Source organism: Bidens hawaiensis, unplaced genomic scaffold (assembly GCF_021521415.1).
Source record: "Bidens hawaiensis isolate Kalapana, Puna unplaced genomic scaffold, B.hawaiensis_p1.1 tig00064166_1, whole genome shotgun sequence".
NCBI lineage: Eukaryota > Viridiplantae > Streptophyta > Magnoliopsida > Asterales > Asteraceae > Bidens > Bidens hawaiensis.
The window spans coordinates 13,849-30,819 of NW_027501478.1; the positions used below are offsets into that span (position 1 = coordinate 13,849).

A 16,971-nucleotide genomic window follows, 5' to 3' on the forward strand; every position below is an offset into this window, starting at 1 on the left:
TCTTGGGAGGCAGCAAAGAAGGCCGACCCAGCAAACATATGATCGTTGAGCAAGTCGTCGCGAGCGCGGTCCTCCTGGAACCTCCTTTCAGATGGAGGCACAGCATGAGCCCAGAATTCCGCACACACACCCATGGACTGAAATGTGCTGTCTTCAGTAATATTCCATCTCGGGCGGTAAATGTGATCGGCTTCCTGCAAAAACAAAGTAATTATCTAAGTCATCAAAACATTAAGATGGAAGTCCGCGTAGCGGAGCAAAAAAGAACCTATACCTGCGGGGATGAAACAGAAAAGTCAGCGCCAGCCCCACGAGAAGGCTCAGCCGCGAAGGCTCGTGGCGCTGCAGGACTGGCGCGACCGCGGTCGGAGTCTTCAACTTCAAACTCCTCTTCCTTCTCGGAAACAGGCCTTTTCTCCTGCGACCTAGAGCCAAAATCGGTCTCGCGAGGAGGGCTGTGCGCAGGAGGAGGTGAGGGAGGTCTCGACGCCGCCAGGTCGGCGCGCAAAACGGCCTCCTGCTCCTTAGTAATCCCAATGAGGGGAGATTCATCGCTTGCAGGAGCAGGAGCAGAGCCAACGGCGCTGGCACCGGCGCCAGGAGTGCCACCAGCAGCTTGTACGCCAGCTACGGCTTCTATGAAAAAATCAACAACAAGAAATGGTTCATGACTTGATCTAAAAGAAAGTCAGAAAAAAAGAGCGCAATACGTACCTTGGCGCAACTCCGTTCGCGAAGCAAACATCGCCATGAAGTCCATTCTACCCTTCTTTGAGGGTAAAACAGGGGACTTCGAAGCGACCTCCGGCGCAGCCTCGGCATCTTGTTGCGCTGTCGCCGGCTCTACAAACATTTGAGTGAGCAAAGATTCATTAGTAATTCTATCAGAATCGCGCTCATAGAACCATAAAAGATAAGCAAAGGATAAGCAAAGTATACCTGTCGAAGGCGCAACACCGCTTCCCTTTTCCGCCGCGCGAAGGGAGGAGGTAGTGGCACCATATCTCAGGTGGACAGGAGGTCTGCCCACTTTTTGAGGCAAGGAAGACAAGGAAACCTTGGTGGTAAACTCCTGGGTTTTCCCAAATCCCCCCGCCTGAGTAGGAGGATCCTGAACAACAGGGGCAACATCTTTCTTCTGTTTCTTACTGGCCCCCGCGCCAGTTTTCCCCTTAGCTTTACGCTTTAGTTGGGGCGCCTCCTCCTCCTCCTCCTCTTCCGCGAGCTCCAGCTCGTAGTTTTCGAGCGCATCTACAATACACGCAACAGAAGTGTTAGCAAAATTTGGTATTATAAAGGAAAATGCATAAGTACAAAGGCTTACCAGGCGCATCGCTGTCAAAGACAAATCCCAGATCAACAGGGATGAACATGTCATCAAAGCGATCGGGGAAACCAACCTCCCCAGCGCCGAGCGCGACGGAGCCACCCTCCATATGCTCATCATATGCGGCGTGGATATACTCCTTGGTGACTGCACCAAACAAGTCAAATGATATCAGCAAAAAGAATTATATTCGCGCAGAAGTAAAGCAATGAGATAAACTTACACAACCCGTCGACTTGGATAACGGGCTCAGTCGCGCTGTCCGCCCACCTCCTGCTCATACCCACCCCCACCAGCGCCTCCTCACAAATTTTCTTGGCGGGGGATGGTTCGGCAGTCAACTTTTTCACCCAGGCGCCAGTTGGGTTCTTGACGACACCTACATCCGCAGGCGCAGAAGAGATCGCGCGCATGGTCATACGGATGGGGATCACACCAGCCCTGATGTAAAAGAACCTCTCAGACCAGTCATGAAGGCTCTTGAATGAAACAGTGGAGCACTTCACCTTCTGACTGCGAGGAATAAAAGAGAACCAAGAGTCTTGGATCTTGGGCTTGTAAAAAAACTGAAAGCGCAGAGGGGTGGGCTCCTCGCGCTGAGATTTGCACATGAACTCAAAGTGAGTCATGTGCACGAGTCCAAACGGATGGACTTGGGATATATGAATCCCATAGAACTTAAGCAGTGCACCCACAAACCTTGTCATCGGGAGACGAAGGTTGCAGTGGGTGAAAAAATGGCTATAAAGGGATATATAGCCGGTAGGCGGGTCCGCCGCCGTTTGCCCGGCCCCAGGCAACATGCAGCCAAACACAGGGAGAAAACCCTGAGAGGCGATGAGGCTGTCAAGATCGGCCTGCCTCAGTTTGCAGGGGATTTCATTCCACCTCTTCACGGCCTTGGTCCTCCCTACCTCCTCCGATGAGGCCTCAGCAGCCTTCTTCCCCTTGCCGGTCTTCTTCAATGTAGACATTACTAACGATTTTCTACGGAAATGGATGGGGGAGATTGTGTTGTCTGAGCTATCAGACATACAACGGTAAAAACGGACAAACGATGCTTCTGGAGAACAGATATCTGGAAGCAGAACAAACGTAATCGGAATACAAGGAAAGAAAGGAAAGCAGAGAATAAAACAGCAAAGAAGATGAAGAAATAAAACTCTAAGGGCTGGCTTTTATAGGCCCAGGAGAGAGAAAAATTGGTGCTGATCGGACTTCACGCGCCCCCACTCGCAGGTGTAAGCCAACGCGAGCGCGACACGTGTCCCTGACACTGTGTGAGGGGACACGAAAAGAAACTTTACAGCTGCTGCCAGAGTTCACGCGCCACCACTCGCAGGAACGGACCAACGCGAGCGCGACACGTGTCCCTGACAGCAGGTGAGGGGACACGAAAGGCAACTGTAGCACCTCGAGCACACGAAAGGTCTGACACGTCTCCATCACTGGCCCACGTCAGCAACAACCAACCACGTACAGGGACGATTCGTTTGCAACCAAAAGGATAGAATTTCGCGCAACGATGAATAATAAGAAGAAAAAGACAAACCCCTACTATAAGAACAAACTGTTAAGTCTAATATCTATCTTGCCTCGCTCGCGCGAGACAAGACACACATTAGACTGGGGGGGCTTGAAGAGGTATGTACCCGCCTCAACACCGAGCAAGGCGGGTCAACCCACAAAATATAGACAAGAGGCTTGAAATCAAGACATTACGAAGGCACAAAGCCAAAACCTATGCGCATGGCGCATATCACATATGCTCACTCATATCACATATGCTCATGCATCACATGCTCAGGCATCATATGCCCAGGCACCACACATGCTCAGGCATCATATGCCCAGGCACCACAGATGCCCAGGCATCACATATGCTCACGCATCACATATGCTCACGCATATCACATATGCGCGTGGCGCATCAGCGCGCGGCGCATATCACATGCTCGTGCATATCACATCTGCGCATGAAACATCTGCGCGTGAGAATAAAGAGAAGACCTCGCGCATCCTCAGGATAGGCGCGTATCACACATGCACATAATCAACCTCGCCCTTATCCAAATCAGGATTAGGGCAACCTTGATTGTGCACGTCAGACAACCTTCCAGAATGTATCTTTTTAAGGAATAAGAATATGCTGATGTTGACAACTGCCAATAAAAGGTGGACAACTCAGCAAAACTTATGTGCTACCACGTGATTACAACCAATGAAAAAGCACCAGGTGTCCCAGAGGACACGTGGCGCAAATCAATTGGAGGAGGCCAACAAAACCCTAACTGGGTCTGAGCCCAATCAGTGAAAACCCTAGTACTATAAATACCACATCAACTCCACAATTCAATTACATTCAATCACAGACAGTTACAGCCAGTAACATATCCAATCATCAAATATCATCAGATAACATCCAATTACAGAGTATTCAGCTATTAAGCAATACATTCCAAATTCCTTACTCTCACATATTATTATCTTCTCCCACAAATACTTATTCTCACACCGGAGGGTTACCCCAAAGAGGACCCCTCTGTCCCTTTCTGAGGGGTAAGTTTACGGTGCTGTTCATTTTGTAGGTGGAAGATCCATCAGATCCAAGAGAAACCATCGGTGAAATAGCATAATCACACCCGAGGAAAGTAGATCGTCTACCAGTGAGTCGATCCACGTTTCTTCAGTGACAAAAAAATATAAAAATAAAAAATAAATAGAGGGTTTTAGATTGGGTTAGTGGGTTTTCTAACCTATTGTGGGGTTTCTTTTAAGGGTGAAATGAAAATGATCGGGTGAGTCAGTGGTCCGTTTTTAATCCAAATAAACGTTAAAAAACAACAAAGTTTAACGATGGTAAAAGTGGTTTTTTTTTCTTTTTCATTTTTTGTTTGTTAGAAAAATATCTTACAAATAAAAGTTAGTTCTATAAGAATAATATTTTTAAAGAACCTATTTTTTAAAAAAAAAAAAAACAGAAACAAATAAGTTACTCTACCTGGTAAGCACTTAAAAAACAAATTTGTATAAAATAAATAAATAAATAAACATTTATGATGTACTATTAATGATTAAAAATGCTCCTGTTTATTTTATAAACGCTTGAACAGACCTTTTTTTTTTGTTTTTTTGGGCTCTTGTTGGGCTTTAAAATATTGTATATTTTAATCTAGAATATTAAGAGCTAATAAAAGATACTTACAAATTAAAAAAAAATACTAAGATGATTAATTTCATCCAAATCAAAAAAACATAATCAACTAGCGTTAAAAATAAAACAAATATGAAATATCCAAGTTTATAAAACATAACGATTCAAAATCGGGTTTTTCAGTTCGATTTCGCTTTTTCAGTTTTAATCAAAACACAAAACCGAACCAAAACTAATATTTCGATTTTTACTAAAAATCAAAACCGAACTGTCAGTTTCTAATTCGATTTGATCTTTCAAGTTTTTTCAGTTTTGTACACACCCGCAATTCAAAGTGTTAAGAAATGGTTTCTCCGACATTCCAAACTACACAATGAAAGTGTTACACTGTAGTTACTAATAATAAAATCCAAATGTTGATTTTATAGTTTCAAACGAGTTAAATTATACAGGTTAAACATGTCGAAAGTTAATAGCAACTTAATAGCTTTTTAAATAAACTGAACTCATTATTAATCATTTCATAAATCAAATCATATGACATATACAATACATACACAATGTTGCAAGATTCAAAACTACAATCACTTTATGCAACCCAACCAACGATCAACGACAAAAGTAACACCACCACCACCGAGTGACCGAACATCTGCGACCGCCACCCTGCGGCCGCCACGGGACTCCGTGCCTTCACATGTTTCCCGAGATCAATCATAATCTCATATCTACAATTCGCTTTTCCAGTTGTCGGTTCTATTTTTGTAATAACCGATAAATTATTAAAATTACACGTTCCTTGTTGTTGGTTAAATCTTTGAAAATACTTATTAAACGCGTACGATGCATTACTTCGAACGTCTAAACCACCACAAGACGACCCGTACCCTAGATTTGTACAATCCGCATTTGTACACGCGTAGGTGATACTATCTACCAATTTAGGGTCTGCTTCACTTGCGTCTGGTGCCATCACACACCACTGTCTTGGTAAGTACCGGACCCCTTTAGCTGGGACCATGGTCCGGTTACTTCCCAAGTCTAGTCTATACTTAACTGTCCCATCGTAATTAAAAATTCCCCAATGTCGTTCAAAATTCCCCGGATCAATACTTTTCTCATCCTCGTCTATAAGTCCGAACATGTAAACATCCGGCGGTGTTTTTCGTTTAGGAGTACCTAATAATGTGTATTAAAGTGATAAGTATTTAATCAGCAACTTCAAGTTCAAATAATAAAACAAAAATCAAAACCGAACCAAACCAAATAAACCAAAACCAAACATTTTAAAGAAAAATTAAAAACTAAATTTTCGGTTTCTGGTCCGGTTAATAATCAAAACAGACTATACCTTGTCCTTGAATTATCCTGTTTATTAACCCTTGATTAAACTTCCTAGCATACTGAATATTAGCATTCACATCTCCATCCGTTGGCCACCCAATCTCCCCAACAATAACCGGCATCGACCCGAACCCATTCTTCTCTAACGCCCACACAAGCGTATCATAATTCGCATCAAACACATTCGTATAAGAAACCGACCCGTCCACCACAGGCTTACCTGTTCCTTCAAAAAACGCAAAGTCCACGGGAAAATGTGGGTCCGCGTAGAGACTAAGGAACGGGTAAATGTTAATGGTGAGTGGGGCCCCGTTGTCACTTAGGAACTTGACAATGTTGATCATGAGGCCGTGGATGTCGGGGCGGAAGTCGCCCTTGGATGGGACGCCAGAGTCGTCGCTCTGGTAGACGTCAGCGTTTAAGGGGACAGTTACTTTCACTTGTCGGCCGAGACCGGCTTTTATTAAAGCGGCTTGGATGTTTTGGACCGCGGGGAGGGTGGAGTTTGTGAACATGTTTTTGTAGGTTGTTAGGAATGGTTCGTTTCCAACGGCTACGTACCTAAAAAAATAATATTAAATTTATTTAGTGTTATATTGTTGTGTAGACGACTGTAAACGACTTGAGCCCGAGCCAAAGCATCTTGGCTTCTTGGTTGGTAGTTGACTTGCATGTATATATGACATGTTTAAAATAAAAGTCAAATTTTAATGTATAAAATATCATTTTATACATTAAAATAATAAATTCTATAATTTCGCGTCACGTGTATGTTAAAAATATCATTTTTTTTTTGTATGTTCATATTAATATGTGTAAAGTTATAAAATCTTAGAAGTTTTAAAATTTTTTTAAAATAAACGAGTTATTTAAGCTTTTTATGATCATTCAGCTTGAAAGAGATGTGCCAAGCTGACTCGTTTAACTTCGAGCTCAAGCCCAACTTAGTCAGGCTGGTTTACAACTCAATTACTATTTTTTTTATCTGCATATCAAAATGTGTAAAGATGTAAAGATTTAATTTTACAAAATAAACAAAATAAACTAGCTAGTTAAGATAAATGAGCCCAAGACCAACCTGGCCCAGTTGGTTTACAACCCACTTATATATTATAAAAAAAAACTTATATTTTGTGAAAAAGAAAATTAAAATATGTAATTAAAAAACAAGAAATTTGTAAGCTAACCTTATATCGACTCCACGAGAAACGTAAGCCGAAACATTTTTCTTCACCCAATTCTCAGCAATAGCGACACCACTAGCCAACGGAGCTAAGAAATCATTAGGAATCCCAAGCATAACTTGAATCCCCGAGTTTCTAAGCGCATCCAACACCCAAGGCTCTGCTTCAAACAACTTAACCTTATTAAACCCGTTATCCTTCATCAACTTCACCACAATATTGGGTGGTAAAGGGTGCGATGCACGCGTACCCCAGTTTACACTGAGTCCTTGAACCGACGAAATTTTTATAATTACCGTGAAAATAATCATTAAAGCCCACAAAAATGATGAGTTTTGAGATTCCATTTTTGTGGGAATGTTATGGTGTGAATGGTTTAGGTGACAAACATTGTGATTATAAATTTATATAAGGGTTGAGATGAACTTTGTATAAAGGCAAGGAATTGCATAAAAGGTGAATAAGGGATTGGGTGCCATGTGGGGTACCTAAATGAATCAATCTTTGGGTTAACTTGTTCCAGAGATTATTTGTTCAAGATAATTTGGAATATAGTTAGGTTGTAACTAGTTTTCTAACAAGTAAATACTTAAAATTTATATTTCTAATTGTGTTTTATAGTATTTTATCAAAACACCATGTTGATCATTAGATTGGACATTGCACAAAGGTTGTTTAGTTTGTTGTTATATTCTTGTCAAAACCTTTTAAGTCAAGGTTTGGCTTAAAATGTATTTTAAAAAGTTTATACATAATAAATTAAAATGTAAAACTTTTAGAATGTGTTAACATAACATGAGTTGAGATGAATTAACAAGCCTGCCAACTTTTTTCTTCTTTATTTTTCTTAAAAAAATATATTCTGTATTCAAAATTATTACAAGAATTTTAACACTATTAACAAAAAAATATATTATTTGTTTATTACCATTATTATTATAATTGTAATTTGATACTAAATGTATCTTTGGACAACCAAATAAGTAAAATCTTACAAAATTATATGTATACCTTCTAAATTTTTGGTGATGTACAAGTGTATTTTTCTAAAGATTTTGTGATGATGTACAAATAATTTTGTTGAACTTGCACAACCAAAATTGATTTGTATTTGGTTAACTCACACATATTGTCAATCTCTATTTGGGAAACTTGATCATAATATTAAAAGGTACAATAAATAGTATAGATTAAAAATAACTAAATTACATAAAGAAAAGTGTAGGAACAAAACTAAAAAGAAAATAAGAATAAAGACATGAACTTTTGTATGACCAAAACCAACCACAATGTTCTCTTTGACTTTGACACCAACCAAAAGTCAACAATCAGGTCCAAACAGTGTCTCTCAGTTTAACACAAAGATTCACATAACAAACCATTTAAGCCTGCAAAAACTGGACCATTATGCCAACCTGGTCTGTGCGGTTATGACCGTTCGTTATATTCTTCAAGAAAGTATGTCACACCTCCAAAGGTTAACCATAAGTGACTCGATCACGCTACTACTAATCGAGTTACAACCTTGAAGATTCAATCCCACAAGGGTCTTTCCCAATTTCTCTAAAGAAAACATACTCTCGTTAGAAACCCGAGAACAACCCGATAAAGATAAAACTTGCAAGTTCATATAAGTGCCACGCGTCAAACAAGATACACCCGAATCAGTAATGCAAGTCTTTTACACATCAAGATCTTTTAAACGTAAACAGTTTTCGGAAATTGCTTGCAGGCTTTCGTCACCGAGCTTCTTGCATCCATCGAGATTAAGCATTTCTAGAGTTCCACCATGAATCTTGACCAAATCCACCACTACTTTATCGGTCAAACGTACACAGTCGGTAAGGTTGACTTTCGAAAGTCCAACTTTGCAGACTTTAAGAAGCTCGAAAACACCGGTGTCGTCTATCTTGTCGAGCCCGGTTAGATCAAGATTATGCAGATGTGGACATAACTTCCCGATCGTCGCCAAATTCGTGTTTCCGAACCCAATGCAGTTCTTGATCGTTAACGATCGTAAAGATTGACTTTCGGAAAATTCAACGGGTTCGTGGTCTAAATCTTTGATTCCCATACACTTTATAAGTGAAAAAGATTTCAACTTTGACGTTTGATTCGATAAAGTTCCCAAAATCCCGTGTTGGGTGATTCTATTACACTCTTCTAACTGCAAACTTTCAAGAAACCGAGCGGCTTTCGTGAACGAAACCAACCCGTTATCCGATACAAAACAGCACTTTTTAACCACCATATGTTTCAACACTCGACACCCATTTCCAATAGCTTCGAGGCTAAGATCCGTCACACCACAACACGAAATTATCGTTAAGGACGCTAAAGATTCAAGATTTTTCGCGCTACCCATTGCCCAAAAGCCTTTTTGAGTCACGAACCGAAGACCCGTGAGGGCAAGATTGGTAATTGACTTCCCGTAACACCCGATAACCGCAAGTGATGAGTCGCTTATGTTAAAAGATTGAAGCTTTAACTTCAAAAGACACGAACATGAGGATAATATAGCAGTGATTGCTTGATCATTAACAAGCTGGCAGTCTTTGATCGATAAAGACTCCAAATTCGGGCAGCTTCGGGCAACCACCTGAAGACCCTCGTTTCCTATGTTTTTGCACGATTCGATCGTTAAAGTAGACAAATTCGGGCAGTTTTTCGCGATCGAAGCCAAACCCGCGTTGGATATTAACGGGCATTGTGAAAGATCAAGACTTTCTAACAAGTGGCATTCTTTCGAGATGTTTATTAATGACTCGTCTCCGATCGTAGGAAGATTCCATAAAGAAAGAATCTTTATACTCGGACAGCTACGAGCGATCGCCAAGAATCCGATACTAGTAACCTTATTACCCCCCCTTACCAAAAGCTTGCCCAATCCACCTCGGGCAGACGTACCAACAGCAATGGCAGCTAGTCTAGTGTCGGTCGCTTTCTTCCCGTCTAAAGACCTCGTGAGACACCCGTCGTTTTGTTCATCGTCATTCGATTTGTTGACTTTGACTTTGGTTGACTCGAGTTCTGAGGTTCGGATATTACTTATAACCATAAGCCAATGTTTTGAGACACAAGCGGATATACTTCGTGTTTGGCTACCCGATAAACGAATAAAGATCTCATAAAGGCATTCATCCGGGAGGATATCGAATGACGGATTATTGTTGTTATTGGAAAAGAGACTAAATGAGTCGCTTATTCGGGCCCGTTTGTAAGGCCGGGCGTAAAGATCATGAACCGATAATAAACGAGTCGAATCAATGGTGCATAATGATCTTCCCTTATGATGTTCATCATCACCTACAAATATAAAAAAAATCAATAATCATTGCAAATAATGATAATAAATCTGAATCATCATAACTATTCATAAGTATGTTTACTAGTATTAACTTCCTAATCAAATATAGCATTTTTGAATTAAAATTAGCTATTATCCAAACATTCTCATAATACTCATTGTACCATTTTCTTGATTTGATAACCACAAAAACTTATAAGATGTTTTTTATGAATATGATCATAAGATAAACCCTAAAGTTAACAACTTTAATTTCTTTCTGTAAAACCCCAATTTCCCAGATAAACATATGCATAAATCATACAAAAATGCATGAAAAAACAGAGCATAAACAAATTCAAGAACAACCCAGAAACCAAAACTATCTCAATTGAAAAACCCTTCAAGATCCAACACAAAAGTTTCAATTTTTAACCTCTAGAAATTAGCCAAAAAATAATTAAAAAAAACATACAATAATCAAGAAAAGTATGAATTATGATTAACTTACCACTGTACTTAACCAATGTAGGCATCTTTTGTGTTTCTTGAAATGAACCCAACAAAAAGATCAAATCTTTAATCCAAATTCAGCAGTTTTTGATTCAATACTTTCAAGATTTGTTTGCAAATAAGCTAAAGATTTGTTTTTTAGGCTGAAAGACGCATGTTTCTGTTGAGAGAATGGTTTCAGGATTATATATATACATGTGTCCGTGTGTGAATATATATATTACGGAGTAATACTTTAACTCAAATTGGATTTTAATATTCGTCATATCTTTCACACTAATTATTTTTATTTGATATTCATTAAAAATTCTTAACACTGTTTATTTTCTTTTCAAATTTTAAACTAATGTATTAGAGCTTTTGATCGAAATGAGGATACGAGTTGATTGATGTAAAACTTACCTCTAAACGGCGCTCTAAACGGTTTGATTTTTGTTAATCGGAAGTTTAGAAACCTGAATTGAATCACCGTTTCGTCGTTTGGAGCAACGTTTCAAGGTAAGTTCTATAACTATCGACTCGTATCCTCATTCCGATCAAAAGCCCTAAAAAACAGCTTAAAATTTGGAAAAAAACTTAACCGTGTTATGATTTTTTTAAATGGAGATCCAGTTAAAACAATTAGTGTGAAAGATAAGATTGATGGCAACTATTTTCTAATGTGAGATTATTATCAGTCAACTATGAGTTATTAAAATCCACTTACGATAATTTAATATTTAATATATTAATATTAATGTTGTTGCAAATAGAGATATGTATACAAGTAGATAGATACGGAGTGATACATGTATATATGTATAAGTAAGGATTAGTCTTCAGATTCATTTCACCCACCTCACCAAAATCAGTAACCAAATTTGTTAGTTGCTTGTTGCATATACATTCATTGAATCTTTTTAAAAACTGTGTTATTTGAGTTACTTATGTGTTAATACCATTGGACCAACACTAGGAGCCCATCCATCTTATTTTATTTTTTAAAGTCATGATTAGAATGAATTGTTGAAACTTGTAAGTTGGAACTAGAAAAGAAAAGATTGAAAAGATAAGATTAAAAAAGTGTCGGTTGCCAATTGTGTGACAAATTGATTATATTTAATCAAGCACAATGAAAATGAAATACTTCATCCTTTTGTTAGGTTTGGTTTAGAAAACTATCGGAAAGCACACAACAAAATTATGGTTAAGTTAGTTTGGTGCATTTGGTGTGCTAGAAACAATAAGGTGTTTAATTTTTTATATTATATTTTTATTCACTTTTTAATTATAGGAAAGATACTGTATATATCTCTTCTTCATTATATAAAATAACATCTAAATGATAGAAATGTAGTTTTGATGTAAATTTGATGTTATGTGAAAAAGTAACTTTTATGCTTTTAACTTTGGTCTCTAGCTTGTTGCTAGTGTCTTTTTTATTATTATTATTATTATTTTTTTTTTTTGATATAACAAATATTTGGCGTTAAGAAATATAAAAATAAAAAGTGATTTTTAGTGGAGATTTAACTGTAAAGATTCAATAACACCATTTTTTTTTTCTAAATTAGTTATTCTTTTAAACATATTCTAGTTTAGTTGACAAGCACTTTTATACATATAGTTGTAATATTATTTTATTTACATAGACAAATACAAGAAAATAATATCCTTCATAATAGTTGGTAAACACTCTTTTATATAAACTAAAAAATTTTACTTAGAAATCAACTCAACTGCTAAACTTAGGTACTGTGATTTCTAAACTTAGGTATTGTGATTAAGAATGGGGCCGATTTCGGCTGTGTTTACTCGTTGTAGAAAAAAAAATGTAAAAAGTTAAATGATGTACTCATCAACATAAATCAATAAAATGATGAAATCATCATCAACAAACCTCTTAAAGAAAATACAGTGATTAGACGCAGTCTTTCGGTAGCCTTGCTTCCCTATAACTGACTCTAATTTCTTGTACCACTGTCTCGGTGCTTGCTTCAACCCATAAAAACTTTTCTAAAGTTTACAAACATAATCTTCTTTACCTTTAACTTGAAAACCTTCAGGTTGCTCCATATAGATTTCTTTATCCAGATCACCATGAAGGAATGCTGTCTTGACATCCATTTGCTCAACCTAAGACTAGCATCTAAACCAAGGACCACCCTGATGGAACTCATCTTCATAACTGGAGATACAATCTCATCAAAATCAATACCCTCTCTTTGACTGAACCCTTTGACCACCAATCTTGCCTTGTACCTAGGCCGTGAGGTATATTCTTCAGTCTTTAATTTGTAGACCCACTTGTTCTTCAAAGCTCTTTTGCCCTTAGGCAATTTCACCAAATCAAAGTTATTGTTCTCATACAAGGAATTCATCTCATCTTGCATGGCTTCAACCCACTCTCTTTTATGCTTATCTTCCATGGACTCTTTGTAATACTCGGGCTCTCCCACATCAGTGAGTAAGACGTACTCACGGGTAGAATAACGAGTAGAAGGTTGACGGTCTCTCGTAGACCGCCTGAGTGTGACAAATGCAGGCATATCTACTGGTAACTCGGGATGAATATTCTCATCCAACTCTACTGGCTCTTGATTATCAACATTATCGGTACCATGTTGTTCGTCATTTTGAATACCATCTTCGTGATATGGCTCAGAATGCTGAGTAGGAATAGGATCCAAATCAATGAGATCATGAATGTACTGAGGAACTACCTGTGTCTTCTCAATATCTTTCAAACTCTCATCTTCCACAAACACAACCTCACGACTTCTTACAAGCTTCTTTAAAACCGGATCATATAGCCTGTATCCAAACTCATCTTGCCCATAACCAAGGAATATACACTGTCTGGACTTCACATCAAGCTTTGATCTTTCATCTTTTGGAATATGCACAAATGCTTTGCATCCAAAGACCCGCAAATGACGATACGAAACATCTTTGCCACTCCAAACCCTGTCTAGAACATCATTATGCAAAGGAATACAAGCAATAAGATTAATAACATGTACCGCTGTATTTAAATCTTCTCCCCAAAAGGAATTAGGCTACCCTGCATGTGAGAGCAAACACTTAAACTGTGACATCTGCCCCGATCCGACCCGACCCAGGTACCCGTTTCTCTGACCCGATCTCTTTCTTTTATGATTAATACCTATACTTTATTTTTAATAATAATAATATATATTTCCTTCCCGCCTCTTTCTCTCTCTTTTTCTTTCCGCCGTCCCGTCCCTCTCCTTCTCTCTTTCCGCCTTCTTTTCCCTCTTGTCGCCGTCCCGCCCTTAAGCCTTGTTTCCCTCTTTTTCTTCTAACTCTTTTGTTCCTTCCCGCCTAAGGTTGTCTGCGCAGACTCCTTACAAGGAATCCTGCGTGAAGACCATCTGTTTCAGCAATACGCGAGACGAACTCTTCTCGCAGCGCGCTAAGAATTGTAATTCTTCTCGCAGCGCGCTAAGAACGGTAGTTCTTCCCGCGACGCGCTAAGGATTTGTAGTTCTTCTCGCAGCACGCTAAGAATCGTAGTTCATCCCTCGACGCGCGAAGAATTATAGTTCTTCCCGCGGCGCGCTAGGAATTCTAGTTCCTCCCGCGGCGCGCTAAGAAATGTGACTCTTCCCGCGACGCGCTTAGAAATGTAGTTCTTTCCGCGACGCGTTAAGGTTGTTTCTGTCTGCCTTCGCGCTCGCGCTCTCTTGACCTTCTGTGTCTGCCTTCGCGCCTTAGCCTTCTCGCGCTGAACCCTTTGAGTTTTCTTCTGTGGAATCTAGCCGTTTGCTTTTGTGTTGTCTTATCTTTTGAGCTGTTGACCTAATCTGCTTTGTCTGAAAAGTTACTTTCGGCGCAGCATGCGCACCAACCCCATTGGTTGACAGAAAAAGTGACTGACATTATCTTTTGAGATCTGCTTTTGCCATGCTTGACCAGTACCTTTATCTGAACCGCCCATGCCTTTTTTACTGTTCCCTGTCAGCTTTATCTTGCCCCCTGCAGCTGCCATATCTTTTGATATCTTTTGTTATCTTTTGTTTTGTCTTGTTCTGTTTGTCTTGGAATCTTTTCCTCTTTTTCTGGATTTATGTCTCCTAGGGTTTCTCTATAAATAATAACATTATTTTTCTTAGCACTACACACACAAACACTTAATCTCTCCTGTTCTCCTTGCTCTCTCTGCCGCCTCCCTCTCTGCCTCCGTCTTCCTTCCTGTTCTGCCCTGCTTTTCCGGTAATATATATATATATAATAATTTACTTATGCAAACTTATAATCAAGACTTAAAACAAATCATTAAAACAATAATCTTAATTATAGGTTAACCTGTGCTTGTTTAAAGTTGGTTCTTGCTTTATCTTACACCGCATCGTTTATCAAGTGAGTAATCTCGTACCTAATCCCTTTTTATTTTTAATGTTTTGGGATGTTCATGTGTTCATACAAACTTAGAGTCTTAAACTTGTTTATGAACTTTAGTCGCGCAGTATCCCATGTGTTGAGGACGTTTACTTGGCTGTTTATTTGTATGTGTGTATCATTAACCGCTTTGTTCGGCCTATTCCGAAGTTTTCATGGATCCATTACATGAACACGGGAGACCTATCGTTTACGGTTTTCTTTGTTTACACTTGCACAGATGTTTTCTCGTTTTTGTGCTCAATTGGGAGCACGGATTGAACTATGAACTATGAGCTATGATCTATCTAGGCTTGATCACAATCTGATTGCACCCTTGTTAATCACCAGACATACACGTGTTGCGCGCAGATTTATTGCTATCTATGTATTGTATTAAACTTGATTTCTCACCAACACGCAAGTGTTTGACGTTTATTTTAACACATGTTCAGGTTTGCAGTAGCTGTTTTGGAGCTTGTGGACACATAGGACGTTTTTACTTTTGGACCTAGATTAAAATGTATCAAGACAAGTTATTGCTGTTCAAATATTTTGATTTATAATATATTGATTTATGTTGGTTTATTTATATCTTATGTATACGTTGCGCATGCGTGAATGAATATATTTATTAAATATTGACACCCAATAGTGTCACGAGTAATGAAACAATATGTGGCGCCCCGATGTATAATCCGCCTTTGGTCGGGGTGTTACAGATTGGTATCAGAGCTCGTTGACTTTAGGATAGGTGGTTAGACGTAACGGCCTAGAATACCTAAGAGTCCCTTCTCGCGCATGAGAGAAATCTCATGTTTGCGCGCTTATTGTTAATTACTCGTTATTTATGAATATGCTCGCGCTTGCGCAGTATATGATTTTATTTCACGATATTTCGATTTTTGTTGAATTTCGATTGATTTTTCTTACATATTCGTTTGTTGGGTTTGAAAATCCGAAAAGTCATGGTGATACATGAATAGTTGATTTTCAATTTCCATTTATGATTATGTTCTGAGGTTGGAGACTTGAAAAGTCATGGTGATACATGAATTGTCAACCTCCAATACTCATTTTCTTGTATGTTTTATATTGAAGATTGAAAAGTCATGGTGATACATGAATCGTCAATCTCCAATACTCGTTTGCTCGTATATTTTAAATTGGGAATTCGGAAAGTCATGGTGATACATGAATTGTCGATTCTTGATTCGAATTTGTTACCCTTATTAAGTCTGCATTTAGGGTCATTTATTTTACTTTAACTTTTGATAGTATCTAACTCCGTGAAACCAAGCTTTTCGAGGTTATACTTTGTGCTAAAACCAAGATATTAACTAAAATTAAAATTTTTATAGAATGCCTCCGCTATCTCGCCGATTTCAGAGAAGAGAAGCCTCGCGCATGCGTAGACAGCAACGTTCCCAGGAAATGGCCGCCGCAATAGCCCAAGCTTTGAGCCAAAATAATACCTCCAGTTATAACATTAAGTCCTTTAACGCGGGTAACCCTCCAAAATTCACAGGTCTTGAAGGAGCCACCGTGATGCTCCAGTGGCTTGAGAAGATAGAAAACACTTTCCTCCACACCCAATGCCCCTCAGACAGACGAACCCTGTATGCTTCCAGTGTCCTGGAATCCAGAGCGCTTACATGGTGGAATGGAGTAGCTCATGCGCGTGGCGCAGAGGCTGCTTCTAGCATGACATGGGAGGAATTCAAGGAAATTCTTACGCGAGAATTCTGCCCTCCCAACGAAGTTAAGCGCCTGGAGGAGGAAT

General features: G+C 39.0%; 1 protein-coding gene and 1 pseudogene across 2 annotated transcripts; both read right to left on the reverse strand.

The window, feature by feature from the left end:
- Positions 1-5,018: 5,018 nt before the first annotated feature.
- On the reverse strand, positions 5,019-7,379 carry LOC143604195 (glucan endo-1,3-beta-glucosidase 5-like). Its single transcript, XM_077080752.1, has 3 exons — positions 7,013-7,379; positions 5,833-6,386; positions 5,019-5,660 (listed from the first exon to the last, which is right to left on the reverse strand). The coding sequence occupies exons 1-3, from the start codon at positions 7,354-7,356 to the stop codon at positions 5,071-5,073; spliced, it is 1,488 nt and encodes a 495-aa protein (XP_076936867.1). The 5' UTR covers positions 7,357-7,379; the 3' UTR covers positions 5,019-5,070.
- Positions 7,380-8,406: 1,027 nt separating this feature from the next.
- On the reverse strand, positions 8,407-10,965 carry LOC143604196 (EIN3-binding F-box protein 1-like; annotated as a pseudogene). The gene is made up of 2 exons (XR_013148241.1): positions 10,807-10,965; positions 8,407-10,315 (listed from the first exon to the last, which is right to left on the reverse strand). The product of XR_013148241.1 is annotated as an EIN3-binding F-box protein 1-like (transcript).
- Positions 10,966-16,971: the final 6,006 nt, after the last annotated feature.

Bases quoted from the DNA above. Each gene is read 5' to 3' on its own strand.
- LOC143604195 (XM_077080752.1), bottom strand. From the start codon at position 7,356: ATGGAATCTCAAAACTCATCATTTTTGTGGGCTTTAATGATTATTTTC. The intron at 6,387-7,012 runs GTTAGCTTACAA...TTATTTTTTTAG, and splicing joins TCTCGTGGAGTCGATATAAG to GTACGTAGCCGTTGGAAACG. The intron at 5,661-5,832 runs GTATAGTCTGTT...ACACATTATTAG, and splicing joins CAGGATAATTCAAGGACAAG to GTACTCCTAAACGAAAAACA.